Raw genomic sequence first — 25,750 nt, 5'->3', positions numbered from 1 at the left:
CAGATATTGCTCATGACTCTCAACATACTTCTAAATTAGTTTTTCAAACTAATATTAGTTATATACAAATTTTCAATCATTTATGAAGGGTCAGTGGACCTCATAATACATTATTTAACAATTCAGTTATAATATAAAGTCAGGGGGAAGGAACAGAAATATGAACAATTTGTTATATTTGCCAATTTGGATAAAAATCCAAGTTGGACGAACTTATAGGTAGTCCTCTTGAGCCCCAAATTTTTGTTGTTAAGTGATGTAGTTGTTAAGTGAATTTTTCCCCATTTCATGATCTTTCTTGCCACAGTTGTTAAGTGAATCACTGCACTTGATAAGTTAGTAACCCAGTTGTTAAGTGAATCTGACTTCTCCATTGACTCTGCTGGTGGGAAGGTTGCAAAAGGTGATCACACGACCTTAGGACACAGCAACGGTCATAAATATGAACCAACTGCCATGCATCTGAATTTTGATCACATGATCATGGGGATGCTTGCAAAGGTCGTAACTGTGAAAAATGGTCATAATAATTTTTCAGTGCCATTGTAACTTTGAACTGTCACTAAACGAACTGTTGTAAGTTGAGGTATAGGTATGGGATCATAATGATAATACCATATTTGAAAGGCAGGTTTTTTTCCAGGATAGACAATGCAAGTTTTCCGACATCATAAAAACAAACAGCTTAAAATATGATCTGTTCTGTATGCCTAAGAACTATTGTAGTAGTTTCCACTTCCAATATATTTTAAGGAAGGTTTTCTACTGCAGCTTCAACTTAGTTATTCTAAACTTCACACCACCTAGAACTGATATCAGATTGGTTTTCAGTTAACTTGTTTTCAGCAACCCAGAATGTTATTTTTCTCTACTGGTAAATATTGGCTGCATAGCTGGGGGTGGGGGTTGTTGTTAAATTGTGTGAATCAATCTCCAAATTTGTACTCTAAAGTTAATATGCACATAAACAAGTTCATGAATGTTCTCCTTATCTTCTGTGTATATGATGGTGTATATAAACCCAGTACAATTTGCTTCCACTCATACAAAATGCTATACCATATCTATTGATTGCTATTTTGTGTGTCTCTAGTATGTCAGACTAAGGAAGGCAAGCCGACATCCAAATTGAGTACAAGGTTAGATAAGTGGGATTTTTATTTTTTCTTCCTTAAAGAAATATCTTAGAGAAGCTTTGATTTCATATATACTTTAGAAAGATTAATAAACAATTGTTAGAACTATGAAATGACATAAAGTTGAACAAAATAGACTGTCTGTAAATTTACACATTATAATATAGTTATATGATCTTACAAGTATATCAACACTTGCCTTATATAAAAGTTAACTTCACAATCTCCACATATCACTACCTTTATCCATTGTGTAACTTGATCGTGAATTTAAATTGATTAATTGTATAGTGGTATCCTGTTTATTTTAGTTCTATTAGACTAATGCAGTAAATTTGCATTATTATCAATGGATATATTTGGAGTAATACAAACAAATAAATATAAAAGAAAATTATTTGGCTCTCTCTATATATTGTGTGTCTGTCAGTCCTCAGTATCTTTAAAAAGATAAGAAAAGTATTTTTGTCAAGGTCTAGATATAAAATACTGGCTAAATTTTAGTGTATAGTTAAAAATACCATCTTGGAATGTATTTGGGCATGCATAATACAGTATATTACATTATTATATTAAATGTAATTACTTTTCAGTATTGCAGTAATTGGTAGCATAAATGGGATTTAATCTTTTATTGTTTGTGGTGTTTTCTTCAATTAACTTGAATTAGTAGGGTGTAATTTCCACACATTTACAGTACCTTTATTTCAGAGAAAACAAAACATACAGTATAGCATTGTAACCCAACAACTTATACAGACATAAACAGCAACAGCACTTTTTGTTGTATTGTTAAATGCTAGTAGAAAAAGATATGTACACCACAGCTTCAATTTTGTTTTCGATTTACACACAAAGAATTAGCAGAAGGGAATCCAGAGCTGTGCTATTTATTACATGAATAATTTAGCTTCATTATTCTGTGTATTCCTTTGCACTGATGCTAGAGTGAGAGTTGCATCAGCATCTTTCCACAACCTGGTCTTCATCTACTAAAACTTTCTAGTTCTTATGTTAACAGTTTCACTCTGTCATGGAAGTGAGTGAAACCATGTGTAACAGGTATGCATATCAAATAGCCATGCTCAGGAAGAGGCAACCTATGCAATATGGGATATTGGAATCATATGCAAGCTAGTATGCTTCAAGTCAGGTTTCACAGAGCCGAATATGAGCTAGGTGAGAGAAATTAATTATATAGGATATATTTGAATGTTTAAACATAACCTATATTTTAAGCTATAGTTTAATACCTGTGTGATATCATGTATGATTATATTTTTATTATTTGATCATCAGAATTGTGACAATGACTTTTTTTTACATATAATAGGTATAAAATATTTAACCAACAATGATCTTAAATTGGCATAGCTTTTTATATACGATTGCAGTGTGCTTTGCAGGATACAAAAAAGCTTATATGTTTCTGGTTTGTGGCTTACAGATCTTTTCTGTTACCAACAACACAGAATGTGTGAAGCTGCTGCAGGAAATCAGATGCGCTCACTGTTCACCGAATGCTCAGAATCTGTTCCACTCAACTGCGAAGGAAACATTGGAAAAGGAACTAGCCCTTCCTTTCCTGTGCAAGGATTATTGCAAAGAATTCTATTACACTTGCAGAGGTCACATCCCAGGTAAAATATTGCAAAGAATAATAAATTGAGGTGATATATATCTACCGTGACCATATGTCCTTTATTATAAAGGACAGTCTTTTATTTCATAAAGTCCTCCTTTAAATGTATTTATTTTTTAAAAACTCATTTTTGTCCTTTATTTTGATATTTAATATTCACTGTACAAGTGGTACCACTTAATGCAGTTTTTCACATTCATGTGAAAAATATGGTAATTGAATTATTTTAAAATGCACTGTTCGATTTTAGATATTATTATTAGAATATGTGAATTTGTAGTTTTTATTAATTCTGCTGTTTGTAAAGCCAAGTTATCAATATAAACATTTTTTTATTCTTAGAAGGCCCTTTCAGATTTGCCGCTTTTTCAAATTTGTCCTTTGTATTTTACAAAAAAAATGGTCACGATATGTTTACTTAAATTTCTTATACATTGTAAAAAAAAACATTGATGTAACACTCATGTTCTTTATCAAGAAAGTACTGATTGTGAATATAAAACGTTACCTAGATCTGTGTTTCTTAACCAAGGATACATATATTTTGGTGGGTACAAAAGCAGTTTAGTGGAACATAAAGCATTAGACCAGTTTATTTGAGAGAGTGTCTATTCTCCATGGAACTGTTCCGAGTATCCAGGTCAGGGAAGTGCTTCCGTCTGTTGTCCAACAGGCTGAGCCAATTTTCTGAGGACACTCCCACTTGCCATTTGTCCCCAGTTTAGCGCAGCCTGTCGTTCGAGTTAGATTTATGTAAATACTCTACATAAATGGCCTCTGTGATCATATTAAGAGCAACTGCGTTCTCTTCGCTGATGATGTAAAACTATTCAACACCACAGACAATACTGCTACCCTTCAAAAAGACCTTGACTATCTATCAGAATGGTCAAACAAATGGCAACTTCAAATCTCAGCAAACAAATGCTCTGCCTTACATATTGGCAAAAAAAATCAGAAAATAAAATACAAGCTGAATAGTCAAGACCTTGTTGATGATCCAAACTCTGTCAAGGACCTTGGAGTACTCATCTCTAATGATCTAAGTGCTGGAGCCCACTGTAACTACATAGCCAAAAAGGCATTAAGAGTTGTTAACCTAATCCTACGTAGCTTTTTCACTGGTAATATCACACTACTAACTAGAGCATACAAAACATTTGCTAGACCAATATTTGAATATAGCTCATCAGTCTCGAAACCGCATTACGTATCTGATATTAACACAGTTGAGAAAGTCCAGAAATATTTCACAGGAAGAGTTCTCCGCTCCTCTACTCATTGCAGAATACCTTATGCCACCAGACTTGAAATTCTAGACCTAGAAAACCTAGAACTATGCCGCCTTCGGTCCGATCTAAGTATAGTATATAAAATCATACATTGCAATGTCCTACCTGTCAATGAATACTTCAGCTTCAATCATAACAATACAAGACCACACAATAGATACAAACTCAAGGTAAACTGCACCAAACTTGATTGCAGGAAATACAACTTCAGCAACAGAGTGGTCAATGTCTGGAATACTCTACCTGACTCTGTGGTTTTTTCCCCAAACCCCAAAAACTTTAACCTTAGACTGTCTATTATTGACCTCACCCCTTTCCTAAGAGGTCTGTAGGGGGCGTGCATAAGTGCACCAACGTGCCTACCATCCCTGTCCTATTGTTTCTTTTTATTTTTCTTATATGTATCCATTTCATGTATTCATAATTATGTTTATACTTATACCTATTATCTTGTAAGCAACTGACAAATCAAATAAATAAATAAATAAATAAATGTGAGCTTTTTGCTGACCGCGATCTTCAGAAAGCCTCAAGAGAAAGCCAGTCGGTTTTTTTCGCATTTTCTTTTCCCTTTAAACAAAAAACGCTGTCAACCGACAACAATCAACAGCTGATTGTTGGTTATGGCAGGTCCTTATGAGGACCTGAGCAGTGCGAAGAGCGGGAGCTCAATTCCGCTGCCAAAGCCTTTCTTTTTTAAAAAAAATTGCAGGTTTCAATCACACAGCTGACTAGCAGGAAGCGAAGTAGCGCTGTCCCACTCCTCTGTTAATTCTCGTAGAGCATTTAACAAGAAATTCTTTGCTCGCTTCACTGACAGCTCCCTGACCATCCAAGACTGTTTGAAATTTGCGCCGGTGGCTCATAGCAGCCAGCACCATTTTAGATCAAGCCTTTGCGCCAAAAGTCAAATGGCGAAGGCCCTCACAGTCTACTGATGTTTTTCTCCTTCAGCTCAGCTATCATCCCCTGTAACAGGATTCAGCTTAGAGAGTTTGATTCACTCAGGCTGGTGCATTAGCTACCAAAAGGAATTTTTCTCTTTATTTTCCTTTTTACTTTCAAACCCGAAGCCATCTGGATGATTGACAGTTTGCACCCAGGCCATTGCCAGCCTGCACCTTTTAAGCTGCCTTGAACAACAGACTTAAAATTCATGGAAGCCACAGGCTGAGGGCTAATTTGAATTTTTGGAGCCTCAGCCTTTCCAGGTCAGCTTGAAACTTATTCAGGTATTGTTTTTTTTATTTTTCAGAAATTAAATTTTATTTTTAAAATTGAAAAAAAAGAATTTTTTTTTGGTCAATTTAAAAATTATTATTTTTTCCTACAAGACTAATTGACAGGAATCTCTGCCCGCAATTTGGAGCAGTCCCACGTGGAACAGGAGCCAATAATTTATCCATATATTACGTAAGCACACCTGTTTCCAGGCATGCAATGGAAGGAGAAGGCTCTGTTTGCTCCAGTGAGTCAGGATCCAGATTATCTTTTAGAACAATGACTAGAAATAAGACTAAGGCTTCTCACTCCAAGAAACCCTCGAAGGCACCAGAAAAATATGAAAAACGCCACCAAAGGGCTTTTGAAAAACATTTGGAGAAGAGTCTTTGGGAGGCTGCAAGAAATCCACAACCAGTCTCCCCAGTGATGGCAGCACCTGGGCCCTTTTTAGCCCTTCCTTTAGATCTTTTGGTCAACAACAGAGGTGGTGACAACCTGAGAAGCCTACCCTGGTCACCAAGAGGAGCATCTGAGGCCCTTGTTACTCACACCCTGAGACCAAACATCAGCACTGTGAGTGTTTCAATGCTCCTAGTTGATATGTCAGCAGGGAGCCAGTTTCAGCATGCCAAGAGACCCAGAATTGCGCCTGAGGTGACATTCACTCAACTGCTGTGGGGCTCCTGGCAGAAGAAGGTCTTCCTCATGAGATTCCCCCCTTCATGAGGTTTTGAGGTCAGAAGCAATCAGGCAGGGGACTGCCGAGGGTGTGCAACAGACCTGTCAGATGAGGTCTCAACAACAAGGGCACCCTCAACCTAGGCAGATCAGAGCGAGCCTCCCTGATTTCCAGGTACCAACCCAAGACCTGCAACCAATGATAAACCTACCAGAGTTTCTGACACAACCTCATCCCGTACACCACAAGGCAGAGGGCCAAGGTCATTATTTCCCTGTTTCATCAGTCGATTCTGACTTCTCCTTGTCAGAGGAAGAGGGACAACTACACAAGGACATGTCAGAAGATGAGGGGCTTGTCCCAGAACAGCTTACATTCATTCGATTGTTCCGCCCTCAATTCTTCAAATCTCTGTTGTTCAAGGCCAAAAACATGCTCGCCTTGGCAACCCTTCCACTCCCTCAGAGACCATCTTGAATGTGGCAGAGTCAGATGATTTGGTTTTTTCCAAGCCAGTAACGAAGACTGAAGTCATACCAGTCCCAAAGATGTTCGTAGATACGGTCAAGCAACAGTGGGTTTCCACAGGCTCCTATCCCAACCCCACAGCAGGTCCTAGCAGCTTTTTCCACCTTGCCCATCAATAAGAGGGCGAAGTCGGCACTCTGTAGGGCTCACCAGGTGGACGCCTGGGCCGTTAGGGCGACAACAGCTGCATCCTTTTTCACCCACAGCTATGCCACTTGCAGGACTCCATCCCGACTGATAACACTAGGGCCACCAAGACGTAGCGAAGATTGTGGCGGCCATGGAATTCTCTACTGATGCTATTCTCAACACTGTTAAGTTCTCAGCCCAAGATATAGCCTCCCAAGTTACAGCCCTCTGCCTGCTGTGGCTCCGCCATTGGCAGGTGGATACCAAACATAAGTGGAAGTTGGCATCCGCCCCATTTGATGGGACAAAACTGTTTGGGTCAGCCTTGGACCCTGTCCTGGTAGAGACACAGGACAAACACAAAATATTGCCTCCCCAGTCATGGAGATCAGATAACCACCCAGTCCATTCCTTTCGGAGGACTCCCTTTTGAGCCCACTATCGAGGAAACTATTTTCACAGAACCCAAAAGCCCTTAGGTTTCAGACAGGGACAACAGACTGATAAAGCAGGGTTTAGAGATAGGTTCAGGTGTGGAACCCAAGCCAAAAGGCCATTTCGTGGAACTGGCAACAAGTCATTCTGTTGCCCCAAATGAATACCTAACCAAACCCCCCAGTGGAGGCCAGCTGGCCTTCTTTGCTGATCAGTGGTATAACATTACCTCGGATGCCTGGGTCTGAGAGACCATAAGATCAGGTCTCTCCCTGGAGTTCCTCTTCACACCCCCAAATTTCTTTATGCCATGCCCCATTTCAAGGGATTCCACAAAGTGAGATCTCATGGAGACCGCAATCTAGCATTTACTGGCCATCCATGCCATTCATCCGGTCCCAACACATCAACAGGGGCGGGGGTTCTATTCCCTCCTCTTTGTGGTTCCAAAGAGTTCGGTGTGTGTGTGGAGAGCGATTCTAGACCTAAAGTGTCTAAACCACTTTTTAGTATACAGGAGGTTCAGAATGAACTTCACTGCAATCTATCCTTCTAAATATCAGGCAGGGAGATGTCTTGACCTCAGTGGACCTGGCAGAGGCATATCTACATTTCCCTATAAGGCCCTCGCACAGAAGATTCCTGCAGTTTTGCTATGCCAACTGCCCAATGGTGGGATTCAAATATTGTTGCCACTGGTTCAGTGGGCATGGCTTGGTGGACGCGCTTTGCAAGTGTGCACACACTTTGCGTGCACTTTGCGCAGGCGCAGAGGCGTTTGCACAGGTGCAGAGGCGTTCTAACTTGCCTCCTGCAAGCCTGCACAATCCCGGTCATTTCAGCAGCTGCTATGCAGCACTATTCTGTGCTGCGCAAAGCAGCTGCACTTCAAATTCAGCAGATAAAAGTGAGCATGGGAGCCCGGGTGGGCAGGTGGACCCAACAGCAGAGCAGCAGAGAGAAGCGGTTTGGTCTCCTCTGCTCATTGCTCCTACCGGCTCGCCAGAACCAGGCCAACCAGTCGAATACCACCACTGCAATCGCCATTACGAATACTGCACCCTACCATTTGACCTGGCTTCGGTCCCCCAGACTTTCACAAAGGTACTGGTGTCTCTAGCGGCACATCTCAGAAGCCTACCAGTTCATCTGCAGTGCTATATGGATGACATTCTACTTCAATCATTGTCTCAAATGCAAGCAGAAACAGATCTATGAACCACACTCTGAGTCCTTCAGGACCACGGTTTTTCAGTAAACCTGGGCAAAAGCTATCTAACACTGACCACCCGATTGCCGTACCTGGGTGCCATCATCGACACAATGACAACGAGATTTTTCTCTCGGAGGACCGACAGAACAGCATCAGGGAATTATCCAGGCACATTCGAACACTCAAACGTGGCACAATTATCCCAACTTTTGGGAAAGATGATTTCCTGTATCGCAATAGTCCCTTGGGTCTGTCTCCATGCCAGGACTTTACAATGGTTCTTCCTCCCATTTCAACGATCCAGCAGGAGCAATTCCATGACCAAGGTATGGGTCCCACCAAAAGTCCTTCGCTCACTCCTATGGTGGACCTCCAGGAACATCACCCAGGGCTGCTTCTTCAGAGAGCCACAATGAGTGACAATTATCACCAACGCCAGCCTCTACGGCTGGGGAGCTCATTGTCAATCCCTTGTAACACAAAGTCACTGGACTCCAACAGATACAAAGTGCAGCATCAACTGTCTGGAACTCAGGGCAGTCCATCTGGCCCTTCGCAAGTTCCAACACGAGATCCAAGGACAACACATCCTTCTCATCACAGACAATGTGGCTACCAAGGCCCACATAAATCAACGGGGCGCACACATTCAAAGTCCCTCATGAGGGAGACGGAAAGACTTTTCCACTGGGCAGAGAGGCATCTTCAGTCTATCAAGGCAGATCATATCTCAGGTCAGCATAACATCCAAGCAGACTGGTTGAGCAGGACCACTGTTGACCATTCTGAGTGGCGCCTGCACCCGAGCCTCAGTTCGGCCTCCTGATCTTGGACCTCTTTGCCTCACCCCTCAATGCTCAGCTACCAAGGTTTTTCTTGAGGTTTCCAGCTCAGAGAGTGGAGGGAGTCAACGGTCTCTGCTGTCCCTGGCCCCGGGGCCTCCTGTATGCATTCCCTCCCCTCCCCCAATACCCAAGGTAATCAGGAAACTATTAGAAGAGAGGGCAAACTTCTTTTCCTGGCACCATACTGGCCCAGACACCCGTGGTTCGCGGACCTCATAGACCTCTCAATTGCCGAAGCTTGGAGAATCCCACTGGACAGGATCGCCCTCAGCCAGGGGCCCATACAACATCTGGAGCCACAGTGGCTCCAACTGGCCGCCTGGCACTTGAGCGAAGACTCCTGAAAGATGAGAAGCTCTCCAACAAGGTCATTGAAACCATCCAGGTGGCAAGACGTCCATCCGTGATCTGCATCTACAATGCCACGTGGAAGATCTTTTGCAGGTGGTGCGACAAAAATAAGACAGACCTCACCTCAGCATCGGTGGCAAATATTCTGGACTTTCTCCAAGAGAGCTTAGATAGTGGCCTCTCCCCCAATACTTTGCCTAGGCAGGTAGCAGCTCTAGCCTCAGTCCGCTCTTGCGGTGAAGAGCAATATCTCGCTCACCATCCGAGAGTACACAGTTTTCTACAGGGGCCCACTAATTTTAGGCCTCCGGTGGTCGATAGATACCCCACCTGGGATTTGAATGAGGTTATCACAGCGCTCACCAAATCACCCTTTGAACCTTTGAGAAATATCAGTCTCCACCTTCTAACATACAAGGTGGTGTTCTTGGTAGCTATAACCTCCGCCAGGAGAATTTCCAAGCTAGCTGCTCTTTCAGTGAGGGACAAACCTTTGTGTTTTCCACTCGGATAGGATGGTTCTTCGCCTAGATCCAACTTTTATACCCAAGGTCAATACTTCTTTCCACCAAATGCAGGAGTTGATTCTTCCCAACTTCTGTCCAAAACCAACCCATGCATTAGAAAGGCAATGGCATTTCCTAGATGTGCGTAAGGCCCTCCACATTTACATCCATAGGACTGTTGCCCACAGGACGACAGACGCCCTCTTTGTCTCATTTCAGCCCTCCACCCTAGGGAAGAAAGTTACAACTTCAACAGTGGGCAGATGCCTCAGAGTCACTATTGCAAAGACGTATGAACTCAAGACATTACCGGTGCCCAGAGGTATAACAGCACACTCCACCAGGAGTGCAGCCACATCAGTGGCTTGGGCAACATAAGCCTCTATCACAGAAATCCCTAATTTCCCTAGGGCGGCAATGTGGTCTTCACCGTCGCCCTTCATACAAACTGGACATTTTTGCATCAGCAGAAGCTGCCTTTGGCAGACGTGTCCTACAAAGAGTTCACATAGCAAGGGAGACTCCAAACCAGACAGAGACCCTCCCATAAGGACACGCTAGCTTGGGTATGTCCCTGACCTGGATGCTTGGAACAGATCCATGGAAAAGGGGCGTTGGTTCTTACCTGATACTCCCATTCTCTGGCAGCTGTGACAACCATCCAGCCCCATCCAGAAGGCCATCTGGTTCTGGGACTGGTCCTGGTCAAGCACAATAACCAATGAAGAAGGCAACGGAGTACTCTACACTTCAACTTCACTAAACTGGGGACCAAGGGCAAGTGGGAGTGTCCTCAGAAAATTGGCTCAGCCTGTTGGACGACAGATGGAAGCACTTCCCTGACCTGGATGCTCGTCACAGCTCCCAGAGAATGAGTGTATCAGGTAAGAACCAACGTCCCTTTCCCATGGTTTCTGCCTAACTGGTATTGAGCCAAGAAAATTGGCGTGGTCCTTTTAAATAGTGCCACCTCTGAGGACCTAGGAAATGTGCCATCTCTGTCAAGGCAGCTGTCCTGAGAGCCATATAGCTTATTCATGGTGATCAAGAGGATCTTAAAAGACTTGGTTGTTCTCTCAAGTCTTGTGGGTAGGGTGGATGGAGCCACTTCTGGATGGATTTTGTAGATGTTTTCCTTTTGAAATTGCCTGCTTATATTCTTATGGGCCAGTGTTTCTACTGAACTAATTAACATCTTGGTCACGTATCAGGACCTTTTCCCCCTTCACTCAACTTGGCAGGGGCAGCATGTGAGACATCTGGCCTGCTGGCCATGAATTTGACACTCCTGATCTACCACTAAGATTTGTTATCAGTCTGATGATAATTCCTCTGGATGATTCCAGATGGCTTCCTTCAATTATTTTAATATTTTTTTAACTTAAACATTTTGAAAGGTTTCTAACTGACATAATTTTGTCAGTATTGCATTTATATTTTAAGGTTGATTTTGACTTGGCCTTTATATTTATTTTCAGATTACCACTGATTTTTTAAATACTGAAATTAAAATATTGTTTAAGAGAAAGTTTAGATTTTAGATAATGTTTTGAAAGAAGAAATAGAAGAACTGAGGTAGCAGAAGAAGAAAAGAGAAGTGAACATGAAACAGGAGGAAAAAAGATTGTTTCATTCAAACATTGATCAGCAAAGTCTATCCCAAAAGATTACATTATAATGTTACAACAATCTGGATGCAAATATGAATTATAATACTAAATGGCTTGTAAACGTATTTCAAAAGTTTATCCTTATAAAAGAGATGATTTGGTAGTGATGCAAGAAGGCTAAGTCAAGCTTTCAACTGATTTATAGTTCTTGGAGAAATTCCATGGTATTGTTAAACACATCAGGTAAACAGGGGCTTTTGATAAATACAAAAGACCACAACACTGTAAATGAGATTCTTCATGCGCTATAAAACAGAAAAGAGAATTTATTCCATCCAAATCTATGTTCATCGCAACAGGACCATATTATAGAGGAATTTAGGGCAGTTAATTTTTCTAACCTAAGTGGGATTTAGGAGTACTCTATCTCTTTCTGTTGGCTGAGAATTCTAGGAACTATTGTTTAGGATATTGAAAGCTGAATGATGAAACTACAAAAAATAATAATTTGCTAATAATGTTTGGAAGGAATCGAGGAATTTATAATTAAGACTGTGACGGTTGTATGAGTCCTAATGCGTCTTGTGATACACATCAGCCTCTTTTCCAAGCTCTGCAATTGAAACAATACTATTATTGAGCACATAATTCTATATTTGATTTAATACTACATCTGAACATAACCTACAAAGCATGAATAGTGACTGTTGTACTGTTTTACCACATTTTAAACAAAACAGTAACCATTTATGACATAAATGCAGCTTTAAAAAAAAACAAAAAAGGGGAATAGACTAGTATGAAATAAATTAAGAAACACTTTTAATAAACACTCTATATACTTTTATTTGTTAGAAGTCCCATGGATACATAACTTTGACCTGGGGGGTAGTCCTCTCTGATTAACATAAATAAACATTTTGAAAAAGATGCTTTTAGTGTGGTTTAGCATGTATCTAAACTTGTTAAAATATGAAAATATTATTATTGTCTTTCTAAACTACAGAGACATTTCTTAGGCTTTCTTAAACCAGCTGTTCCTTACTCTTTATTGCATTCTCCAGTCCAGAGCAAAGCGGAATACATCACAGTTGCCAAGACTGTCTGTTGAGCAGCGATAACAGATTAGATTAAATATTTGGCTCATGGTGCAGGCCTCCAAGAGAGGTTATTATTAATAATAATAACAATTCCATACATAAGTATAATATTAATTAGCAGGTAGATAGAGGGAGGGAGGGAAGGAGAGAGAGAGATCTGCTTAAGTTGCAATATACTTTTTTCCCTGTAAAAGTCATTCTTAGGGAAAATTTGCTTTTGCGGAATAAAAAGAATAAAATGCTGAAAAAACGGGGAAAGAAGCATCTGAACTGCACAGGAGCTGGAGTCGCTCCCCAGATCAACATATGTGGTGACAAATGACAAATTTATTTTCCTACAGAGTTTGTGTATATGTAAAACTGCTGAAGTGCATCAAGATGTCAAGTGGTTTTTATGACCACCCAGGTTGCCTTGAAAGGGAACCAGATGAAAATATCGCTTTAAGCGCTGGACAGAGCACCCTGAACTTTGCATGCTACACTATCAACCAGGATTGGGTTTTCTATATCAGTAAGACCCCAATAACAATTCTGTCTATTCTAAGAGTGGATCAGAGAATTATCTCAATAAACTGACCCCCACACACAAATTGGCATACCCATGACCAAACAAACCAAGTGTTTTCTTTGGTAGAGTAATATATTTATTAATCAAAGTACTATTCTGAGATTTGATTTCTATTTCTGGAATTAAAAAATGGTTGGACTGTAAAATATAATTACTTTAAAAATATCTGTCTTAAGAATAGAACCTCTCTATAAGAAAGTATATATATATAGTGTTACATTTTATTTAACTTCTATTGTCTCTTAGAGATTTAGCCATTTACAGAAGCGTAATCAGGTTTGTTTGTTGCAATAAATATGTTCAGAGCTAACAATTATTCCATAGCGCAATCTTATGGATAAGAATGTCAAATCCATAAGAAACTCCCTACAAGCTGAATACTTATTTTGATGGAATTAACAAGATTCATAGTATTGATTACTGAGAAAGAAGCTTCAATAGCTGGCTTATTCAATAGGGATATTGACTGTCTTTCTGTGAGGGAAACATAAATGTGTAGTATAGCTATTTAATTATACTAATCAGAAAATAAAGGCATCTTCAGTTGAGCTTGACAGATATATTTGTGCAGTATTCTTGGCAAAAGAGTGAAAGTGATTAGCCACAGGCTTGTTTTTTGGTGGTCTCTCCCTTATAAGAACTAAAGCAGCCATGATCTTGCTTGGCTTCATTTCAATAGCTGTGCCCAACTTCCAATATTTACTTAGTGGAACTGTTTTGTCTGCTAACACATTTGTTTTTATTATGGTGTAGAATTTATATCATGCACTTTGGGGTAATGAATAAAATATTCCATTTCCCAACATTACTATTAGACCAACTTATGTGACATGAGTATCACGTTTCACCTTTCTAAACATTTGGGTAGCCATATGAATAAGCCAAACCTATGTATTTATAACATATTGGTGATAGTTGGAGCGTTAATTAATTCTTGGTGAATTCTCAATTGATATGCATTCTAATATATTTATTTTTTATTTATTTTATTTGTCAAGAGCTTACAATAGAACAAACATAAGTTTAAATACAAGAAATAGGAACTAATAATTGGGGACAATAGGACAGGGACAGTAGGCATGATTGTGCGCTTATGGACGCCCCTTACAGACCTCTTAGGAATGGGGTGAGGTCAATAGAGGTTAGTTTGAGGGTAAAAGAGTGGGGGTTTGAGCAGGTGACAACAGAATCAGGAAGTAAGTTCCAGACATTGACCACTCTGTTGCTGAAATCGTACTTCCTGCAATCAAGCTTAGAGTGGTTTACATTTAGTTTATATCTGTTCTGTGCTCTTGTGTTGTTGTTAAAGCTGAAATATTCATTAACTGATAAGACATTGTAACATATGATTTTATGTACTATGCTTAAGTCTAATCTTAGACATGTAGTTCAAGGTTATCTAACCCTAGAATCTCTAGTCTGGTGCTGTAAGTTATTCTGTTGCGAACAGAGGAATGTAGTACTCTTCTGGTAAAATACTTCTGGACTCGCTCAATTGTATTTATGTCTGATATACAATGCAGATTGCAGACAGCAGAGCTGAATTCAAGTATTGGTCTAGCAAAGGTTTTGAATGCCCTATTTTGCAAATCAGTATTACCAGAGGAGAAGCTTCGTAAAGTTAAATTTACAACTTTTAAAGCCTTTTTGGCAATACTGTTTCAGTGAGCTTTGGCACTTAGATCATTCAATGTTAGAATTCAAAGGTCCTTCACAAAGTGAGGGTCATCAACAAGGTCATGTCCGCCTAGCTTGTATTTGGTATATAGATTTTTTTTTTTTACCAATGTGTAGGACAGAGCATTTGTTGGTAGAGATTTGGAGTTGCCAACTGTTAGACCATTCAAACAAATAATCAAGGTCTTTTTGAAGGACGGTAGCATTGACGGTGGTGTTGAATAGTTTTACATCATCAGCAAAGAGGACAGAGTTGCTAATAAGGTGATCACAAAGGTCATTAATATATAGTATAAAGAGTGTGGGTCCTAGAACGCTCCCTTGTGGGATGCCACTGATAACTGGTGCAGGGTTTGATAGGGCGTTTCCTATTTTTACTATTTGTTGCCTATTTGACAGGAAGGCAGTAATCCACTTGTGAAGGGATCCAGAAATGCCGTAAGAATTTAATTTTAATAGTAGTTTGTCATGTACCACTGAGTCAAATGCTTTGCAGAAGTCAAATATCGCCCTTCATAGTGCTTTTGAGCATTCTCTGAGTGGTTTACAGAATCAGCATATTTCCCTCAGCAGTCTGGGTCCTCATTTTACTGACCTTTGAAAGATGGAAGGCTGAGTCAACCTTAAGTCAGTCAGGGTAGAACTCCTGGTTGTGAACAAAGTTAGCCTTCAATATGCATTCTAGCCACTGCGCTACCACAACTCGGTAATAATGTAACTGAGGGTTCCAGAAATAAAATTTGATGTAGTGCAAGGGCAACTTACATTTTCTGTTCAAATTCATGGACGTTCAACCCAATTTCAAAAGGTTTGTATAATCAATGAGATCAGCCCTTTGGCAAGAATAATTTTATCTTCTAAAAGGAGAGGCAGGGAAAAAAGAATAGGAATGACAGAATGAGACAGAGAAAACTAGGATGAGACAAATGGGTTGCAGCAGTAGTTCTGGCTTTAATTGTTACAGGTTATATCAAACCGTGCAGGCATATATATTTTTGTCATAGAAGACAAATGTTCCTGCAGCCTATGTGTTTGTAGATATTTGCTATCGTTAAGTAGTCCACAAAGACATTTTTAAATTATTTTATTTCAGATTCTCCCATTAATGCATTATCCATGAATATTGTTTATTGGTAAATAAATAATTGTTTTATTTTTCTAAAATTATAATTCCTCATACATTCGTTTGGGCAATGTAGAGTGGATTGAATATATTAGATAGATTGATAGACATGTTGTATACTCAGAAATTGTACCGAGTATACAAAGCATAAGATTGAAGACCTCCACGAATGATTTAGTTTTGGGCTGATTATTTTTTCTCTGAACAAAAGATAAATCATTTGATCACATACTTTAGAGAAATATGTGTGTAATTTGTATCAATATAATTCACAGAAACAGAACAGTTTTTCATACAGGTTGTGTAGGTATTATATGCTGCTATGAAAAATGTATTTATTAGTTTTACAATTAGAGAATCGGTTCCCAAATCATTTTCATGGAAATTGATGGTCTTCATAATACATTTGTAAAACATCTATTGCAATTACGACTTTGGAACATGTTTAAAAATAAACTCCAGCATAAAAGCAGTTAAAGAATTTTAAGAATGTAGCTTAATTTTCAAGGACATTTTATTCTTATTTTTGATTTTGATAACCTAAATACATTGTAAGAAAGTTGTAAATTCAGCAAACTGGAAAGATAGATGGCTTCATTCCATCTGGTCAGTTGTTCTTCAGAACCACACGGACTGCATCTTTAAGAATATTTCTGTTGACGGTTGTCTGGAAAACATGTATAAATAATAAGAACTGTAGAGTGTTTGATTGCTGCTCCTAAATCTGAGAGTTTGGCATGATTTCTAATCACTTATTATTGATCAATGATGTGATATTTATATAATATTATTAAATTCATCAAGAATAAAAAACAATGTGTAACAAATAATATATTTAAATATTTGGCAGGTGTTTATTTTTAATTAAAGTTACCTATTTTTCCTTCGAAACATTTTAGAATTTTTAGAGTGACATGCATGCTGTGAATTAAATTAAGTAAAAGCAACTAAGCAAAAGCTGGAACTGTTTATATCCAACATCTTCTACCACAACTTTTTCTTTACATACCTAACTTTTTTTCTTTGTTGTGTTCGGAATAAGACATATACTCACACTGGGATCATTCTAGAATTCACAGAAGAGTCAGTGAAATAAGACAAAGGTTTTTTTTTTTTTACTTCAAATTTCAAGGCTATCCAACTTCAGAGACACTGAGTGACCAATATATAAAAAGGGTAAGACAGTAAAAGTAAAATTTGAAAATATAATCATTTGAAGGAAACAACTGTTTCTTCCCACCTGTCCCAACAAGAGATAGACAAAAGGCTACACCAATCACCCTAACTGAAGACTAGGAAGCAGCCATGTTTTTAATCTTAAAGACCAGTAAGGTGAACTGCAATTACTGTAAAAGATCATAAGATCATAAGAAATAAATATTCTTCCAATAGAATAACTTAAGAACCCAATGGAGAAGATTAATGTTATTTCTTAGTCTTTACTGATGTTTGGGTTTCTGAGTTATTTTCGGCGTTCATGCATTGTGAAGATACGAATGCTATTTCTAGGCTCTGGATATAGATAGACTGAAATTTCAGTCACTAAGCAAGGTGGTCATTAAGCAAATCATTACATGACCAAGCCTGATTTTATGAAAATTTTTATCATTGCCATTAGGTGATTCACTGTAGTTGTTAAGTGAATCACATGTTCATTAAGTGAAACACACAATTGTTAAGTAAATCTGGCTTCTCCAATTGACTGGGCTGGGAAGATCACAAATCATGTTTATGCCACCACGCCAACCATTGTGAATGCAAGCCAGTTGCCAAATACCCAAATTGCAGTCACATGACCATTAGGGTGGTTTGACTTCAATTGTAACCTCAATTATGGGTAATAAGTCGCTTTTTCTGAGATTACTGTAACTTTCAATCATTGTTAAACAAACACTCATAAAATGAAGCCTACCTGTATATTGATGAAAAATATTGATGAAAAATTCCCTTATGAAATAATTGTAGACTACAAAAATGAACCAAAATCTGTATTATGTAATGTAACATTTATAAATATGATGTCTATATTCAATATTATTGTAAAGCTTCTGTCCATAGATTCTGATATTAATGGTACTTGTCAGATGGGAACTTTTTGGTAATTGCTATTTCTCAAGAGGTTTTTTTATATAAATTGTGCTGCAGAAATTCAAATGCTAATAAACCTTTTCTTGGTCTTATTTGCCTAAATTATTTTTTTTCTATAACATAAAAAGAGTATGCTTATGTACATTCTTGGGAAGAACATCTGTATTTTAAGAAATAACATATCAAAATTATTCAGTGGCCTAGTTCATACATAATATATACCAATTTAAGAGAATATATGTTACTCAGGAATGAACTGTGGAGTCCTTGGTAATCTGCAAGAAAACAACTAAGCTCAGAGGGCACCAAGGACTTCACACATAATGCTAAATTACAATTCCTTTTAATTTGTGCAAGTAGTTCTGCTCTGTTCTATCGTACATAATTTATGGATTTTCATTTCATATTAACTTGTCGTACTAATTTGGTTAACATTATGGTTCAGCATTATGTGTGAACTAGAATGATATCTAGTGAAATGTTTTGATACATTCCTTTGTAGAAAAGTCTAAATAGAAAATAATACAACTAATTTGCTAAACATTTCTTCTTTCCTTTTCAAAGGTTTGCTCCAAATTACTGCTGATGACTTTTGTTTCTACTATGCAAGAAAAGATGATGGTTTCTGCTTTCCAGATTTTCCAAGAAAACAAGTTCGAGGACCATCTTCTAACTATTTGGATCAAATAGAAGAATATGGCAAAGGAGAAGATTTAAGCAGGTTTCTAAAGATAAATATTTTTTTAATTCAGAAAGCCTGACAAATCTTTATAACTTGATAATGTGTTGAGTCAGTTTCTGCTTATGTTCTCTAGCTATGTCATCCAGATGTTGATTACTCCAGCTTTGGCAAAAACAAACAAACTGTTCTTTAAAGTACTGAATTCTTGCATAATGCATACTTTACTAATGATTCATAAAATTGTTATATCAAATATATTGCAGGTGTCTTATCTGAAATCTTATCAAAGTTACATGTTAATATTTTTCTGATTTGCTGAAAAAAACACTTGCTTTCCTGATTATTCTTTCTACTCAATATTTTCATATTTTTAATTTTTATATTTTATTTGCATTATTCATAATCTGCCTGATTTCACAAACTCCATATGGCAATACAATCATTTATGATTAAAAATGGAATGATAGCATTTAAATGTAGTGCAATTAAAAAAAGTTGCTTCTTATACTGTCATTGGAAATTAATGAGAAATTCAAGCAGTGTTTTTAGCAATGAGAGTCTCATTGTATGAGGTTACAAAATATCCAACAGTGGTCCAGTTAAGATTTCTATAAATTTATGCCAGACTCTTTTATCCCAGTTTTATTTCTGATGTCTATATTATGCTTTGTAAATTAATGTTAACATTTTAACAGGACAACAGTAGATTTTTTCATATAAAAAGAACCCCTATGAGTTCAAGTATAAAACCTTTAAAGCCAGGTCTATTTGCCAAACATGGTATAACTCTCAGGTACTGAGATATTATCTAGTCCTGATTACCTTAGAGCAGGGGTAGGGAAACGTGGCTCTTTTATCACTTATGGACTTCAACTCCCAGAATTCCTGAGTGAGCCATAAAAGGTTCCCCATCCCTGGCCTACTGGTTTTTCAGTTGAGGGGAAATCAATTTTTGACTTGAATGGGACTGTTTAATATACAAATGTAGGACATATTCTTTATATATCCTGCATATTCTTTATATGTCCTACATATTTTTATATGTCCTACATTTGTATATTAAACAGTCCCATTCAAGTCAAAAATTGATTTCACCCACAACTGAAAAACCAGTAGGCCAGGGATGGGGAACCTTTTATGGCTCACTCAGGAATTCTGGGAGTTGAAGTCCATAAGTGATAAAAGAGCCAAGTTTCCCTACCCCTGCCTTAGAGCACTATTTCAAGACATGTTAAAAAAACAACCCACATTTCATTTAGAACCTGGAATGGTCACACTGTAATCTAGGGTCACCATATACCTTCTCTATTTCTTATTCCAGGTTTACATTTCCAGCAAGTCTACATCTTTTCTTCTTTCAATTCTTCTACAATTCTACACTTTTCTTCTTTCTGTACAACCAACATTCAGAATGATCTATATCAGTATAATTTCTATGTAAAGCATTTTGGTCCATGAGGCTATCAAAAACTAGAAAAACATTTTGGTAGCATGTGTTTGACGTAACTTTCTAGGTAGAACTTGGTAATCTAGGCAACCAATACTGGTAGGATATAAACGAAAACCAACAAAATTACAAATTCAGTATGACCAGTCCAAGACACTGTAGAGCCCTTTCCTTAGTCTGTTTGAATGCCTTTAATGTGATATTATAGCAAAGTTAAAATAATAGACTTTTTGCAGAGTTAACTTGCCCCCAAGAGTTGTAGGAAAGTGATAATCTAGCCTACATGTCCCTTCAATGTTTTTTCTGTATCAGTCTGTCTGTGCCCTCCTAACTTTACTTTTTCACAGGATTACCTTAAAATCCCCAGAATACTCACATTTTTTTCAGCTGCTATTGCTCTAGACAGAAAAATATATTCCTATGTTAATCAATTACTTTTAAGTATTTAGATTATTAGTATTTTTCTAATATTTATTAGAAATATTTAGTACTGTGAAGAATTTAATAGTCTGAATATTTTATTTACTGTTATTTTTATTACTCTTATCAAACCTGTATGAATTTTAACATGGATCCTATACTTCTTATAAGCCGTATAAAAGTGATAGTCAGTGACCATAAGAAAGATCCTCTAACAACCCTAGGAGATAGATTGGGTAGAAACTGCTGGGCAGTCACCCCATGAACCTCTGCGAACATTGCTTCCAACACCTAAACTACTCCCCATGTAATAAACAAAGTTTCAGTATAAATAAATGTCAGTCGAGAAAGAGAGCTAGTGTGAGTAAGGTGTTGGATTAGAATCATCGACACCTACTTGGATCAGTCATATGTAGTCAGTCCAATTTATCAGGATTATTCGTTATGAAAGAAGCATTTCTGTGTGTGTACTGACCAAATCCCTTAAAGAAAATTAGAATTGCACAGAAACAAGTAAATAGATCAGTAGTTTTGCCACAATCAGGTTTTTTAAATATTTCAATAAAGTTTTTTATATAAATTGTAATATTTTTGTGATCATTGCAGATCTTTTCATGTTACCTTAACATGGAATTTAAAATGAATTATATGATATCAAGTTTTGAAATAATTAATTTGGATTCTAAAATCAATTAGATTACTTATGCAAACTATTGCTCATTTCTTTTTGGAGGGTAAGTAAACGTTCCTGAACAATGTGGGTTGAGACATATGGAGAATAGGGAATTAACATTACACACTATTCAGGAGATCATCCCAACCTTTCTGAGTGACTTTTGCTGGAGTGTATCTGGTTCCAGAAGAGAAGAGCAGACAGGAAACCATATATCTTTAAGTAAAATTATCAAAGGAACCATTTATTTTATGCAGAATAAATATTCCCCTCCCCCCCCCTAATTTAAAGTAATATATTTCTAACTTCTGTACTGTGAGAAAATTTCTGGACAAAAAGTTTAGGAAATAAATACACAAGCAAAAATCAATGGAATCCAAAAGACTTTTTTGAGCAGGTAGTATATTCTCTTGGAAGAGTCATATTGCCACTTTCCCAAGTCATTATTTCCAGGTCCATCTAATTTTTCTTCAAACCTTCAATATTATGTACCCTTTCTATCTGTATCAGGTGCTCTCTTTTTCTACCATCTCTTCTTCTAGTTTTGTTTGTTGTTTCTTTATGTGGAAAAAATCAGGCTCTGAGAGTAACTAGTTAATCTCCAAACAATTAATAAATATTTATTATTAATTTGTCAAATTTCTAAGGCCACCCAACATCATCAAAATTCTGGGCAACTTATGACAGAACAAGAAACAATATAACAAAGAAAAGAACAATGCATGCCTAGAAAATTAAAAAAAAAATATTCAGATGAATATGTCCAAGCATGCAAAAGTCTTGCATCTCGCTCCAACTCAATTGTTGGGGAAAACCCAAGTTTTAAAGACCTTTTCAATACAGTCACAGTATGGGCTGTACCATTCTTTGGGTTGATGCTGTTCTAGGGGCAGGCACCATGACAGAGAAAGTCTACTTCCTGGGTCCAATCAAATGATATTATTTCCATGTCTTGGTGTAAATTCCCATGGATGAAACATCAACTAATATTGTAGACCAGTGGTCTCCAACCTTTCTGGCTTGGTGGCCCAGCCCGGGAGAGGGGAGAGGGGATGGTTCTGTATGAGTGGCAGGAAATGGAACTTTGTATGTGAGCGCCCATCACTCACGCAACCTAGTTCCGAATGGGCCAAGGCCCAGTAGTGGACCATAGCCTGGGGATTGGAACCTTTGTTGTAGACAGTTAACCAAAAAACTAGCTTATAAAAGAAAGGCCAATCATCAGTTAAATTAGCTGTTTTTTTTAAAGTGAAAGTTACTTTATCTTGAAATTGAAATATATCATATTAAATAAATGCCACCAGTATGTCACATTTTGTATTTTTTGCTATTAAAGATGAAAATTAAAATAATTTTCTTATTTGTTTGTTTTAGGAAACATAAACACAACTGCTTTTGCCTCCATGAAGTTGTAAGTGGTTTCAGGCAACCTGTTGGAGCAGTACATTCTGGGGATGGATCACACCGTCTTTTCATCCTTGAGAAGGAAGGATATGTGAAAATATTGACACCTGAAGGAGATATAGTTAAAGAACCATTTCTGAACATACACAAAGTTGTTCAAAGTGGAATAAAGGTTGGAATTCCTTTTATTTACCATTAGGAACTTCATTTCTTTTAAGTCTAATTTTGTGTTAAATTTTGTACTATTTCCAATTTTGTTTAATTTTAACTAGAAAGTAAATAATAAAACAGATCATAAATCTGTTAAAATGAGGTTTTCATTTAAGTTAGTAGAAACAAATGGCTTCAGCCTAATGTGCATTAATCATGATTAAGATCCAACCATAGTTTGAACTCAGCTACTCAGTCAACAGTTACTGAGCAGACTTTCCAAGTAAAGTATTCAATTTTCTTTGAGTGTACAGCTATAAATTTGATATAGTTATGCAGTTTAGAACCAGATCATTTTCCTTCTCAATTAAAATGGCTGCTCTTTATAAATTATTTCTATGATATAGATTCACCTTGCCTGTTATCAAATGCTGTTATATACAGAAGGAGGAGCTCTCACTGCATCAACTATTTAAAAGGATAAGTCTTCGCTTATATTAAAATCAAATTCGCCACTATAATTTACATACTGAAACAGTCCTTTTCCTCCTTAATTTTGATTGTATGTGTCACAACATATTCCTTTAGAAAAAACCTATTTTTGTTTTCAAAATTAAGATCTTTACCTATGAAATTGGAAACCTTCATTAAAATAAATGGAATGTTTTTTATTAAATGATGTTAACTGAAAACAGAATAGCTAAGTGACCCTATTTTACTTCAGTATATGTATTAACAATGGAATGGTTTAGTGACTAAAGAAAATTCATGAAAAGATATGTGCTGTGTTAGGGTTAACATAAAGCAATTGTATATTTTATAATTCTCGGATTATTTTTACATGATTGCATCAAAAAGGTATTACCTGAAAGTACTATCACATATATTAGCTATTTAAAGTCTAGATCTGTTTAAAACAGCATGGTATTAAAATACTGAGATTAAAATTGAGATAAAAATCTGTATTCAGATTAGTAACTTCAGTCTCATCTTATTTATATACCTGTTTATTAATCTGAGTCAAGAGCTGGCATTTTAGTATATTATAAATTGTATGTTCCTTAAGCTTGATTCCCTGACTTTGTTTTTAATAAAAGGTTTATGAATGTGATTGTTTTGAATGATCATCATTAGGTTTTTGTGATTAAACTTGAAATGTCATTTAATTGTAGGCTACTTTGTTAAAAGTAATTATGAAAGAATATAGAAGTTGATAAGATCTATGAAAACAATTTGTTATAAGACTAGTTAACCTTTCCGCCTTAGGCAGTTTGAATAGTCAAATACTGAAAAAAATACATGCCATGGAAACTGACAAAGTGATTGTATCATAATCATATTGTCACATAAAGTATCCTCCAGATGCATTGGATTACAACTGTCCTAATGTCCAGGTAGCATTGCTAGTGACAAGCCATGCCACTTGGAATTATGGGGAAATAATCATAGCTTCCTCCCATCTGGTGGGAGGAAGCTATGATATTGTATTGAAATCAACCATTTAAAAATGATAATAGTATTTTAATCATAATGAAAGCATAAATCATCCAAGGAGAATTAGAGAGAACCTCCATGAAAGGGAAAACATATGTCAGGGAAATGAGTGATACAGAAGAGAGACTGTTAAGAATATATGGGCTAGACTCCTTGACCTCAGCCACCTTAAGCACCGCTCCAAGCTATGAATTGTTTTTACATGTCGGAATGGCTTAAATTTTAATAGAAAATTTCCCTAAATCTTGAGCTACATCTGCTTCTTTGTTTCTTTCTACAGCTGAATGCCACAGTGAAGTCAGTTACACAAAGTGACTTCGATCTTTTTTTTAACAAGCCAACATAATATTTCTATATAATTCTTTGTTCTTCTGAATAGTTTGCCACAATTTATTTATTGTAGTTTATTGATAAAAGCAAAAAAAATCACCAATATATTAAAGACATTTTTTTCTCTTTGTCCTTGTAAATTACATATATCTATACATTGGGTATATCTACAGTTCCAGATTAAATCAGTAAAATATGTTTATTAAAGTGACAATATTGCACTTCAATAAATATTTTTAATAAAGAAAATGTAATTTTTTTTTCATTTACTCACATTTCATACATACAGCACTATCTTAATTTTATTGCTGACTGAATGAATCTAGTAATCATTAGACAAGATACTAGCTATATTAGTATCTTGTATATAATAATAATTAGACAAGATAAAGCTATACTAGCTTTAATATCTCTAAAACATTCCATATAATGGGCTTCTCTCAGGTATCATTGATAGGTCCTATCATGTGTGCACATTCTATTACATGTTTAAAATGTGCACCCGCCCTTGAACTGTGTATTTGTCACACAGGCATACACTAAGTATTTATAAATGGATCCCAGAAGAATCAATTATCATGCCTGAAATGGAAATATGCAATAAAAAATTAATAGAAAGTCAATCCTTTCTTCCCTACTAGGTCATAATAAAAGTCATTTCCCCTTTCTAGTGATGGCTTTCAATAATGTAATAACGTAGCTACTTATTATCTCCAATAGAAACTTCATACATGCTTCTTGTATGGAAGATCATGTATGCAGAGTCCATGGTTAATTTGTGTCATATTTCTGTTCTTCTCTTAAGATTTTGTTATCAGATCATTCTAAGACGATCAAAACTTCCTAAGAACAACTCCATAACTATCATTTAGTACAGTGCTAAGTATGATTAGCCTAAGTATGATTATCCTATGGTATCTCTGGACAACTGAATAACTGGATAGAAGCATTCCTGGCAAACAGACAACAAATGGTCAAAATTGGGAGCGTCCTATCAAATTCTG

At 37.0% G+C, this 25,750-nt stretch overlaps 1 protein-coding gene across 2 annotated transcripts in view; it reads left to right on the top strand.

Annotated features, from left to right (window-relative positions):
* HHIP (hedgehog interacting protein) overlaps positions 1-25,750 on the top strand; it is a 92,847-nt gene that overhangs the window by 15,242 nt on the left and 51,855 nt on the right. For both annotated transcript variants that reach the window (XM_087963082.1, XM_026668643.2), the window contains exons 2-4: positions 2,584-2,776; positions 18,711-18,867; positions 22,743-22,944. In XM_087963082.1, the coding sequence (XP_087819208.1) occupies positions 2,584-2,776; positions 18,711-18,867; positions 22,743-22,944 (552 nt within the window). The remainder of the gene's footprint in view (positions 1-2,583; positions 2,777-18,710; positions 18,868-22,742; positions 22,945-25,750) is intronic.

Source organism: Notechis scutatus, chromosome 4 (assembly GCF_049901735.1).
Source record: "Notechis scutatus isolate UNSWTSFEM ecotype Mainland chromosome 4, rNotScu1.2, whole genome shotgun sequence".
Taxonomy (NCBI): domain Eukaryota; kingdom Metazoa; phylum Chordata; class Lepidosauria; order Squamata; family Elapidae; genus Notechis; species Notechis scutatus.
Note: the sequence above shows the minus strand (reverse complement) of the source record. Positions and strands in the feature narration are given on the sequence as shown.